At 35.5% G+C, this 12,772-nt stretch overlaps 1 protein-coding gene across 1 annotated transcript in view; it reads left to right on the top strand.

Moving 5' to 3' along the window:
• The window catches only part of POLN (DNA polymerase nu), a 108,339-nt gene that overhangs the window by 28,721 nt on the left and 66,846 nt on the right, over window positions 1-12,772 (top strand). Inside the window, exon 13 of the mRNA XM_064448981.1 lies at window positions 1,020-1,085. Within this exon, the coding sequence (XP_064305051.1) occupies window positions 1,020-1,085 (66 nt within the window). The remainder of the gene's footprint in view (window positions 1-1,019; window positions 1,086-12,772) is intronic.

Genomic DNA, 12,772 nt, shown 5'->3' with positions numbered 1-12,772 from the left:
AAAGATAACATATTCACAGCTAAATAAATAAAAAGCCAAGTGGGCTCTAATGTAAGCTCATTCAAATATTCATTGAAAATTTGAAGTTGTAGGTATTCTTAAGAGTTTTTAAACTTAATGTTTATACTTCTGTATTGTACTATGTTAGATTATAGCTAGCAAAAAACTCTATTGCAAAAACAACTGCAAAACTTCCCTGTTAAATTTGTCTAGTGCTATAAAGCATACTTTTAGGGCAAGATATTTATTTTTTGGGTTTCGAAGAAATACTCTGCAGAAAGTGAAGGAGATAACTATTTATGGTGTTTGTTTTTTTTAAGGTGATGAGCCTCCTGAAAATCCAAAAAGCCTAGTTAGTCTGCTCTCATACTTAATTTTTGACTTTTCAGAGGATGAGTTTCCAAGATATTTAAAAAAAAAAAAAAAAAAAGTGTTAGGTTTTTGCGTAGTTTATTGACCGTGGGCATATAAGATATAAAAGAATAAATGTCAATAGTTCATTTACTAGTATTTGCAAAGACTTGGCTTTAGTGTATAACTGGGCACTTACCTAACTTAGGCTAACAGATTAAGCTATTAGTGAGTATACATCCATTATTTACTAAGATAACGCTGGCTTTTTAAAAAAAGTCTACAAAACAATTTAATATGCATTTGGAAATTAAGATCTTTAATTTGAAAAATCTCTTAATTTTAAAAATAAGCATTTATCTAAACTTTCATGTAATTTAGGTTCATAAGATGAAATCAACTTATGTGGATGGACTAAGAACGTGCATGAGAAAGGTAGAAATATAAAAAGTAGCCTGTAAGATATGGTATTTCAAATTAATCATAAAAGGATTGCAGTGTTTACTGTTTAAGAACTTTTATATATAGAAAATTATAAAGGTTTTTAACTATTATTTTGTAGTCTTGATTGCAGTGAGTTTTTCATTACTGGTACTTACATTAAATGGAATTTAGATATATATTTTAATCCTTTTGGTTTGGGGGATTTTTACTTTACTTGACTACAGGGATTTATTTCCTCTACATGGAATCAGACAGGAACTGTGACTGGCAGACTTTCAGCCAAACATCCAGTAAGTAAGCCTATTAGAAGATTTACATTTTAATTAGCATTAAAAATTAATATTATTTATATAAAATATGTAATTCAACACATGAAATATTTGTTTTCATATGAACCTAGCAGTTGCCGTATTGTATGTAAATGGTGGACAGAAAAGGCTTATTAAAAGAGTGTTTTACTCTAGAACATTTATTCTTATGAATATTTCCTGTTATCTGTGGATCAGAATTTAATATTATTACCTGAAGTTTACCTGAAGTAGAGTGGTAGAATTGTGAGCCATGCATGTACCCTCTAGACTTCAATTGAATACTTTGTGATGAATTCCTGGTGTTTGTGAACCACCCCTTGTAAAGGATTGGTGAGCCCTGGAAGGTACCCTGGGGGCTATGGGAAAGAAGGAAGCTCTTCTGGAATTTGTCTTCAGGCCTCATAGCAGCGAAGGGCTAAGCTGGCTATGCTGTTGCTCTGGAAGCTTTTCCAGGTGCTTACATGGCTGTGAATCTTGGGCTCTTTGTGCTTCTTCTCTTGCCTTTGGCTATAATGATCTCTGTGTACATGCTTGTGGGTGGAACGTGTTTTGTTTGACTTTCTGGACTGCTAAAGGCTCAGGCTATTTTTTTGTCAGAGTGCCCTTTTTAAGGGCATATTCAAATATATCTTATTATGCCATTTTACTTGGAGTTTAAGCAGCATGCTGACCGTTGAAGGGACTGGTGAGGCCTTTTGCATTCTACTTCTGTCACAGCCCATAGCTGCATGGATGACTGTGCAGCACCAGGTGTGGGAGGAGACAGGGTTGCAACTGCTTCAGGGGTTCAAATCAAGGTGTAGGTGGGGGAATAGTAGAAAAGTAGTGACTATCTAGCTGTAGAAATGTTCTGTTTGGTTTAATCATGGCCTTTCTTAGCCTAAGACCTGACCTCTGGCCCTGTGGGAGAAGGGGAATAGATACAGATGTGGGACTCAGCTCCTGAAGGCTAGAGGGAATCCACGAGGCCATTGTCCATTTAACTTCTGCTGAAAAGCATTGTCAGTTCTTATCCGTGCAGGTTGGAGTACTGCTTATCTGTCTATGCAGGTACTAGTCTTATCTTCATGGGTACAAATGGTGTTAGAAGTTTTCTGTGGTCTTGGGAGAAAGGCCATTATCTTCTACAGCTCTACCTAGGATTGAGAAGTTAGACATAATGGTTATGGTGTGACCACTTTGCATGGGCTCATGTGGCTCATTGCAAGCCCTGACTGATATGGTGACTTGTGGAGTTCTGAGAGAAACATGTCCTGGGAGGTTCTCATCCTCGCAATACTAGTGACTTGCTTAGCTCTTCTTTTACCTGTCTTCACAGTTCAGTTTTCATTTATATCTTCCTACCCTCATGATACATATTTCCATACAATTTGTCATCAGACAATTTATAGGAAGTGCTTGTGCTTTTTGCTGAGTAAAACACAGCGTCTAGGATTCTCAATTAACAATGGAATGGAGGAGTGTTACTGCTGCTCCCGCTTCTCATGCACCCAGATGGGGGAAGTGATGGGAGAGAATGGAAAAGATGATCATGAAGGTATTAGTTTGCTAAATATTCTGATGTGATGCACGGGCACTTACAAGTCAGAGCTGAACAGACAGCTGTCTTGAACAACCACATACAACACAAGGTGACCTTTGGCCCATCACGCTAAAAATTACATGAAATCTACTGTTCTTAAAGGTTGTTTTTCCCCAAAATAATGCTGCTAAATTTAGCATCCAGGGTTGCCTAAGGCTTTCTTTTCCTTATAAGGAAAAACATTGGCATGGCTTTTTTTGTGTGAAATGTTTATGGAACTTATACCATCTGTTTCTGAATAATTTATTGATAAGAAGATATACTGCAGTGCCCAGTCACTTTACGAAGTGTTAAAGGATTGGGAAGATTCTTGCCAGAAATCATAAATACTGTAGATATTTTTGAAGTTACTATGATGTTATGTCAAATTTTAGCTGAATATTTTCTGAGGTATTTTTAACTGTGTTTTAAAATGCTTTCAGGAGTGATTAAAGCAAAAGATAAGTATAAATCAGATAAATTGAGAATTCAAGTAGAAAAAAAATTCCACTTGCTGCAGTGGTTGTGGGAGATGGGGTTCCAAACAAAGGTTTCTTTCTTTCATTTATTTTGTAAAAATAATGGATCTATTTGTCCTCTTTCTTTTAAGGCATTAAATGGAGTCCAGGAGGGATTTACTTATAGGTTTAAGGCAAAATGGCCAGAGATTAGGTACAGAGCAGGATTTCTTTTTCAGATAAACTCTTCTGTGATCTTCTTTCAGACAAATCCATATCTGGTGTATGGATGATGTATATTTTTGGCTTTATGTGGGTTTTTCTCAATAGATAAGCTTATTCATATGGATTTTTATGAATTCTGTGTTGCAGCAACTTAGAGGGGGTTTCTTGGTAGAACTTTACTTCAGTGGCTCTCCATGTATACATCTATTTTAGTTTAACTGTGCACTCTATTTCTTCTTATTTGATTTCTTTTTCTACCATGTGTACTATATAATGTGTGCTGCATAATTAATGCATTTTTCACAAATAACAAAGTGTTATATAATGATACAGTGCATTGTTAAACAGGGACACGTTTGATACTGTAGTCTCCTGCTATAGCATTGTAACTGTCTATTTGCTACTCCATGAGAACCTCTGTATCTGAAACCTAAACATAAATATAAACCCTAAAATTCTTCAGTCAAATTATTGTGTAATATCACCATAGGCCAGTTATTTTTTCCACTCTGTCATGGATAGCTTATGGCTATTAGGGGAAGTTATCTAGGTTTATTATTTGAATATGAATATTTAATTAATTCTGCTATAAATACTAGTCTTGTCTACATTAGGATACTCCTTTATTATATTGCTCATAGATAACTTTCCTATTAAATACATTTATTACATTCATAAAGACTTGCTTCCGTTCTCCAAACCTACCTTGAAATACCACTTTCCAGGCTCTCACCTTTTATAGCAAAACCAAGTCGTGACAGAGGTGGAAAAGCATAAAGGCAATTAAGATCAAGCCTCATTCAGAATGAACAGAGAGAAATCCTAACTGAAGATATAAAGATTGCATGTAATTGGATGTTATAATTTGGTTTAAGGTGTAAACTCCAGTGCTAGAAGGTGATGTTCTGTATTAAGGTTTCTTTCCTTTAGGCTTCTGCAGCAGAGAGAACTGAAATGAGTTTACACTTGTATACTTCAGAACATGTTTGTATCATTAAACTAAAGAGCATAAAGTGGTGGGCTTCAGGGAGCATTTCCTTTCTTCTAGCAACAAAATTATATGTGGAAGATAAATAAAATTTTTTATCTTCTCAGACCATGTAAAAAAAAAATAAAAGCATTCCTATTTCTCTCCAGGGAACATGCTTTTACCAGCTTGTCCAAAAAGGCAAAGAAATAAAATAATTTAACCTGTCAATCAAAGAAGCATGTTAGCTTTTAATTTGGAAAGCAGGAATGTATTTGAAAGAGAAACTAATCAGGGTATGTTGAATGTTAATGTGCTCAAAGAAGGACCATAAAAAACCTGAAATATTGAATATACCTCAGTCTCTCCAACAGACATAAGTAATATTTTCTGATAGTGAATACATGATAGCGAATTGCATGCTTGTTTATTAGAAAATGTGTTACTAATAGTGTTTGGAATATGAATAATAAATTACCTGTCTGATTTTCATTTTAATGGGAGAGACAATCTCTTGAAGTAGAGACCCCTCAGAGCAATTGCCATCAAAAATGAGACTGTTCTGTCAATTAACTTAGCAAACCAGTTTGCAGAAATGAACCAATGCCTTGGCTGCTTTTGAAACTGCACTATAGGAATACAGTTTTTATAAACTTGTGTTCATACACTGTCCTACTGAAATGAATGTTGACTTAAAATTGACAGACAGTATGGATCTTATTTGCATTGATCTTTCTTCAGTGTGTGTTTATTGGAAAGCACTGGGGATAGAGACAAGTCAGATGTATTACAGCTTCACATAAAACTTCTTGTCAAAAGTCTTCTGTGTCATCTAGGCTAACAAAATCATTTTTAGGTAAGCATGCTCTGGTGTGGGCTTCACTAAAATAACGGTGAGCTGTCTGAACAGAGATGAAAATGTCTACACGTTTTTTCAGACCTTTGCATCAAAGCAATTTAGTATCATATTTTCTAGTCAGTACAAATAAGTATCACTCAGATGAGCTGATACACTATTAGAGAAAGTCAGAGCACACATGCCATTTGTTATGGTTGGTCTGTGTTCTTTGAGTATCTCTTGCACTCAGAACATATTTTTGTGCCAAGTTTCTTTTCAGTATATTTATTCCAATACTCTTGAGTCATATACTGATTATGACTTCACTAACGGCACTAAAATAGTATCTCATTTTATGAGTATTTTGAGTTTTGATGTTTTTACAATCTCTTGTTATTGCTTTATTTTTTACAAGTATATTTTAGTGCAGGCTCCAGCATTTAAAGAAAACGCATTTACAGCATTGGAGAAAGAAACTCTCTATTTCTTCTCTTTCTTCGTCACTCAACACAGCTTTTATTTTATTACAGGGAAATTTTACTTAAAAATGAGTGAATGAGCATGTTGACAAGACTTTAGTTCAATTGCATTCATGATTTACACTACATTAACATTACGATAGGATGTGCTTAGCTATTGGTGTGACAGCCACAGTGTGAAAAGTTGCTGTTAGTCGTATCAAAACACTAATGTCTGATGCTCCAGAACATCATTATGCTGATTTAATGTCCAAATGCAGAAATAAGGTTTCTGTATCATAGACTGTTGTTGTCTTAACATCTTGAGTACATACAGTATCCTTTTCTATGGTATATGCACGTCTTTGGCATTCTCTGTAATAATATTCCTGATTTGTATAAATTCATAGTCTCATGGTGAGTGTGGTGTATCCAGTAAATTACTGTTTTATAGCAAAATGTTTTCCATTTGGCTCGGTAAACCTTGGAGCATCATTTGGGCTGTAATTCTGTAGTAACAAGAGCAGTTCAATCATGTATATAACTTCTCTTCTATTTGGGATTATCTTTGTATGTATAATTGTCCTTTGTTATTTAAAGAAAGATAATGTATAGCCAGTATAAATCTGTTTCTATGCAGTAATCAACAACCAAAATGCTTGCATTTTATTTACGCATGATAAGATAGGGAGTCTATCATTATTTCTTCAACAAACTAAACATAAGCACAGAAATATATAGAGTGGCTAAAATTAACAGCTCAAAAATGAAAGATTTTGTGCAACTCAGAATAATACCGGCTACAGTATTTTTAGCACATTATGCAATATTGACTGTGGAGGCTGAATTCCTCCTTCACTCTCCTTTAGTTTCTGGCAAAGAGCTCCTCAGAGATGCTTAGACTTTTAGAAATGGAGGGGAAAAAAGTTCCTGTAAAATTTTTGTGTGCTAGAGAGACAATGGCACTGCTTGCTTCTGCTTGTTTCATTAAAATTTGAAGATAATACATAGCACATCAAAATGTAGTAATTAAGTTGTCAGCACCTGAGTGCCTACTGCTGTTGAGTGGCCTTTGTTAAGGTAGTTGGTTATATGCTGATTCATTTTATCCTTTGAATGGCCTTTGCCAAAGATGTTTTGGGAATGCTGCAGGTAGAAGCCAAAACTAGGCACTTACCATGCTTTAGAAATCCATGTTGGAATATAGCTAGTGTTACCACCAGGTCATTTTTTCTCTAATATGAATGTGACGGGAGCACATAGCTAACAAGAAACAAAATTAGCGTCATCTTTGATCAAAACAATTTGGTTTTTTAGCTATGTAGCTTTCATACCTTACAAATTAAAAGGTGTTTTAAAGTGAAGCAATTATAGTAATATCTATTGTTTAGAGTATTCTGTTACAGAAGTTAATCTATACAGTGAGTCGTGTCTCTTGGAATTTTATTAAGTCTGATTCCATGTAATTTTAGAATACTTGAAGAGCAATGTTAGCATTGTATTTTGGTTGCAAGAAACTAGTTTATCACAATCTACATTTTTCCCACTGTTTATCCATACAAATTTTAACTCCTGGCTAAACAGTTTTGTTATGCTTAAGACTGGCATATGTTAGCATCCCCTGAAGTCTGCGTGTGGTCACAGTCGTCGTGCCTCTGTACTGAGGAGTTTAATAGAGCGCGTTTCCTACTGAGTTCATTTTCACTGTCCTCATCCATAACAGTTGCTCACATTGAATCTTCAGCAATGTGCAGAAACGCATGTATGATCTGTATATTAGTTTAAATATTTGTGTGCCTGTTTGTTATGAAGTTGTCTGTTGGTATCTCTTGTGAGTTGATTGACATTTTAGAAATTGCACTTGAAGATTTTTTTTTTCTTCATAGGAAGTATTCCATTAGTGGGAATTCTAGATATACACTTTCAGAAAATACTCAGATCTTAGAGACTTATGTTCTAAAAGGACTATTATAAAAAAAATTCTCAGGCATACGAATTATGTCTTGTCTTACAAGCTCTCAAAATTGAGAGGTGTTAGCATAATCCTCTAATGGCTGAATTCCTTTTTGCAAGGACAAAAAAAAATATAGTCTAATTCTGATCTCAGCATAGGTTTCATTATGTTTTAACATAACAAAAATATTTAAAGTTTATTTTGCTATACCGTGTTCCTTTACTGTACATTGTTCTCCCATTCTGTGTGTCAGTCAGCAAAAATTACTTCAAAAAACGTTGAGAGTTCTGACAAGAGAAAAAAAGGAGACAAACATGAAGAATGATAAAAAGATAATGTATTATAGGGGAAGATCAAAAGTTAGGTAGAGCAGTAGAGACTTCTTGTCTTGGATGGTCCAGTTTTCAGGCAGTACTGATTTTCCAAAGCTTTGTCATTGGCATCCCAAAGAATTGAATGAAAATTATCTCTGTGGCTCTACATCCCTATTACATTCATCTTTCTCTGCTGACAGTCCTTTTTTTCCTGTGTCAATGAGTGAAAAATTTGCCAATTCTTTATTTGCTCAGCATCCTTTCATAAATCCTCAAGAAATCTCACCCAGAGTTTTGAAGATGGATGCACTCGCTCGGGTTTGGAACAAGAACAACAACAAAAAAGTAGTGGCTTGTGTAAGGGTCACTGACGATAGAAAGGACAGAGGTCATCTTGCTGGCTCCCATGTGGCCTTGTTCTTAGTTCTCCCATCCTAACATGATCATCTGCTGGTTGTGCCTTAGGAACTTATAGTTAAGGACCTCTTCTATCAAATCAAGAACTGTCCTTTCCTTACTGTGAGCAAAGAAACAAACATTGGTTATTTAAGTTTCCTTTAACTCCTTCAATCAGCATCCTGTTCGCAGTCTTTTGTAGCCTTTGAAGAGGAATTCCCTGCTAACATATGCTCAGTAAATTTTTCAGTATGTGGAACAATCTTGTTTCAGATGCTAAATTTTACCCTTTCATAAAACAACTCTTACATCTTTTCTTTAGAAAGTAAATTCCTCCAGTCTGGAAATCTTGCCTTTTTTCATGTGTTTAAAGGTCTAGTGTTTGTACCTTTGGGCAACATTTCCTTGACACTGTTTACTTTAAGGCTATAATATACAGCTAATATTCAACTAATACAATATTTACTAGCTCCAACTGCCACTCAAAGGATTGTTATCTCTATGCCTTAGCCCTGTTTTTTCATCAAAACCAAATCATATCTTCTTGGAGTTCATTTCAGAGTTTAATAGCCTCCTGTACTAATGAATATAAGTTTGACAGAGCTTATGTTCTGAGCATACTTTTGTTTCAGGAAAATGAAATAAGTAATTAAATTTAGTCAGTTTATATATGGGAAACAAAAGCAGTCTTTGTCTCTTTTAAAGATGCGTAGAGCTGCATGTATACAAACTGACTTGCTGTGCAAAGGTTAGTAATCTGTCAGTATATAAACACACATCTGGGCTGAACCCATGACAAAATAATTTGTCACAGAACATGTCAAATCAATGTTAGTGAAATTTAAATATTTTTTGTTATTTTAAAAATCACTTGTTGAATCTTTTATCATATGCTGCTACAACGTTATAACCTGAGGTCATTGCCAGGTGTACATTTCAAAACATATGGCAGAAAGAGGATTAGTCATAGGAAATGAAATACACTATTCTTATGGCCAAATCTCTAAAGTAAGAAGTTGTTGTTTTTGGTTGCCCTTCTTCCTTTGTATTCACTTTGAAAGCTGCCTAAGCTTGTGGGAAGGTGATGAATTACTAAATCTCCCACTTGATAATTCTGTGCTGCTGGCTAAGGCAAGAGGGGAGCACATTACCTTTGAATGATTGTTCACTGCTAAAGAAAGTAACTAGTACCAAAATTAAGTAAAACTTTACCAGAAGTCTGTATGATTCTGTGTTTTCTGACAAGGAAAATAGATGTCTCTTAATTTTTAACTAGCCACTAGGTGGCAATTGCAGACAAGTCAAGATTTGCTTAGAAATGCATGTACGCATACATACCATGCTGGTATTGCTATGGTGGCCTTGTTCATTTTCATGTTTTCTCTCTTTATTGAGCTACATGCTGTATTTTGAAAATCAGATCTTCAGACTATCTTGAAATTGTCTTACATAGAAGTCCCAGAAAATAACTGTGTATTCCTTTACAATAATAAATAAATGCTGCTATGGACAATAATTAAATACAGCAATTTTTCCAAAAGTGAAGTAACGAAGGGTTTTTTCTTTATTTCTGCTGTGTAATTTCTCATAAGTGAGTTACCACCAACTTTGGAGGTGCCGGACAAATTGAGTGAATTTGATGTTGTGAATGCCTTCAGGATTCAAAGTCTTGTTCTGCATTGCGAGAATACTGCTTTGGGCACTGTACAGTTTTCCTCGCTATTTCTCCAGCAGCTTTGGCCTTTAACAAAGGAGCAGGCAGAATGTTGACAGTTAAGGAAGTAGCTCACTGAACCTGTGCTTATATTTCTTCTCAAATTGATTAACTGAGCAATGAAAGCACAATTTATCAATAGGTGCAGTCCCATGCAGAGCAAGAAAAGACAACTGAAAAAGAAGGAAAAGGAGTGAAAATTTTGAAGAAGCAGATGAACAAGGGGAGGGGGTGGGGTGGGAATCACTACGAGAATAAAAAGAAAAAAGTAATTAGAGATGTAGAATATAAAGCTCAACGGAGTTGTCATCTCTGTCTATTATCATTGTAATGAAGTCTGGACATACAGACCAAAGTATTACTTCTGTTCCAAAAGTAGTGTAATGCAAGTCATCAAACAGATGCCATGAATTTAAAAGCTTACTTTGTGTTTACCTTTGTAGAGCTGAGCTCTTGTTCAAAGAGAACAGTTGTGGCCTAATTATTTTCATAAACTTTCTGGAGAAGAAGATACTAAGAGAAACTCCAGAAACTTTTGGACTTATAATGCTTCAGTTTCTGCCAGAGTGCTACACGTCATGAGATAAACTAGAATTTGCTGCTCTGAACTTTTTTCAAACAGAAGAGAAAAAACTGTGTTTTTCTCAAGTATTAAGAAATAATTGATTTCTTGAAGCAAGAGCTATTAAAATAATTAAATCTGACAAGATCACAGTCCTAGTAAATATTATTTCTTATAAGAAATGCAACTAGCTATTTGCTGGCATTGGTAGCCACAGTAAAACAATATGTAGTTCCTTTATTGTCTTTATTTTGCTTGAGCGTTTGGCACTATGCCTCACTGTAAGAGTGGGTGGATTAGTCGCCACATCAAAGGATCTGTACCTTATAACTTTACCTGGTCTAACTGCTTCTTTATATCTGTTCAGTCTAACTCCTTGGCTGTTTTTCATCTTCCCTTGTGACACATCTATGCTGTATACATTTATGAATGGACACTCTTTATTTCAGTAGTAAGTTTTATCTCTGTTCTTATTTTTCAATAAGTCCTTAGGTCAGTGCAGGAATTAATCAGAATCGAATGTCCATAGAATAGCCTGCAGCCACGTCCACGTGTTCCCATCTATTTCAATAACTTACTGTTGGGTTTTCTTCTGTTATCCTCCCTGCAGTTTATAGGTCTTCAGACAGACATATTCCACAAATATTTAGAAATGCAGATCTGAGCAGTTAGTGGATTAATGAGCCATTTTCTAGTAAAAAAAATTAATATACGTATGGCTATAGATGCCTTGGTATACATATATAGACATCTATTTCTAGGGAGTTACTGGGGTTGACTGAGGTTATTTGCTCAAAAAAATAGCTATTTTTGCTACTGCAAATGTATACGGAGAGGAAGAGAGAGGCGTGGTTAGATGAATCAATATAAGTAACTGAAAGGGGAATTTAACATAGGAAGTATGATCAACAGCCCTACTTGACACAGAGTAAGAAATAATTAAAATTTACCACCAGCCTCTGTGATTAGGTCATCTAACTATACTGACTTCAAAGGTAATTTATCCAGTATATATCTGTATCCTGTAATCCTTTGAAAGAACCAAAATAACGTACCAGTTTTTAACCTAGGGAGGAATCAAAAACTCAATTCCAAATGTAGATGTAAAACTTTGGATACAAAAAATGGAAAGTTCAACAGAAAGTGCAATTTATTGAGAATTAACTCATGAAACTGGGAACTCAATATTATTTGTTGGATTTTGATTAGGTTTTGTTTTCACTGATAATTCTACTCTTCTTTGATACAATGACTTTCCTTATGGATTAGAGTATCCTTTTTGCAAGGCCTGAATGCTTTATGAGAAAGCTGTGCTTGTGAGGTTCTAACAGAGACATCGAGCCTCAGACATTCTGAGCCTCCTTGCTACAGTGAAGCCTGTCATTGTTTCTGAATGGCTCTGTATATAGATGCTTACAGCATGAGCAAGGATCTGTGCTGTCTTCACCTGAAACAACAGACAAAAGTAGAACAACTTGTAAAAGAGGTATTTTCAGAACCAATAAAACACTGGAATAAGGAATGCATCAGGGTCATCAGTCAGGATGGACAATAGTGGCAAAAAAATCAGATTATGGAGGTAGGAGGAAAGAAATCAGCAGTCTGTTTTTTCAACATGTACAGTTTAATTTAGTGTTCCTAGTGAGATATTTTTTTCTGCCATGCCTATGCTCCCTGCTTTTCCGGCATGATGGTTTCTGAAGAGTTTAACTAAAAAACAGTGATCCAACATATGTCTAGATGCTGGGAAAATGTGTTAGGTAAAGTGAAGTTGTTAAAGAGGTGATGAATTGATGGAGTGCTAACCCCTTGTGTGGCAGGTCCACTGCCAAAGAAAGGAGTCAGCTTTGAACACCCAAGAAAACAAAAGCCAGTCTGCTTTTATCATACCCAAAGTGACTTCAGTGCACATCAGATTTGGTGGGGTTTTTTCTTTAAATTTTGTAATACAGTTATGAAACCTAAATCTTTCATCTTTTAATGCTTGTGGGGGGAAGGGTTTCACTGACAACAAAAAGGTGGAAAAGAAAAGGATACATTTGTAGGGGTGTGGGGTTTTTTCAGCTTTCTACCAGTCATGACCTGAGATTGAGCAAGGCTCAGAGCCAGGTCCTGCACTTCAGTCACAACAACCCCACGCAACACTACAGGCTTGGGGAAGGGTGGCTGGGAAGCTGCCTGGAGGAAAAGGCCCTGGGGGTGTTGGTTGGCAGCCGGCT

This window comes from Phalacrocorax carbo, chromosome 4 (genome assembly GCF_963921805.1).
Source record: "Phalacrocorax carbo chromosome 4, bPhaCar2.1, whole genome shotgun sequence".
NCBI classification, from domain to species: domain Eukaryota; kingdom Metazoa; phylum Chordata; class Aves; order Suliformes; family Phalacrocoracidae; genus Phalacrocorax; species Phalacrocorax carbo.
The sequence above is the reverse complement of the archived record's forward strand: the minus strand, read 5'-3'. Positions and strand labels throughout refer to the sequence as shown.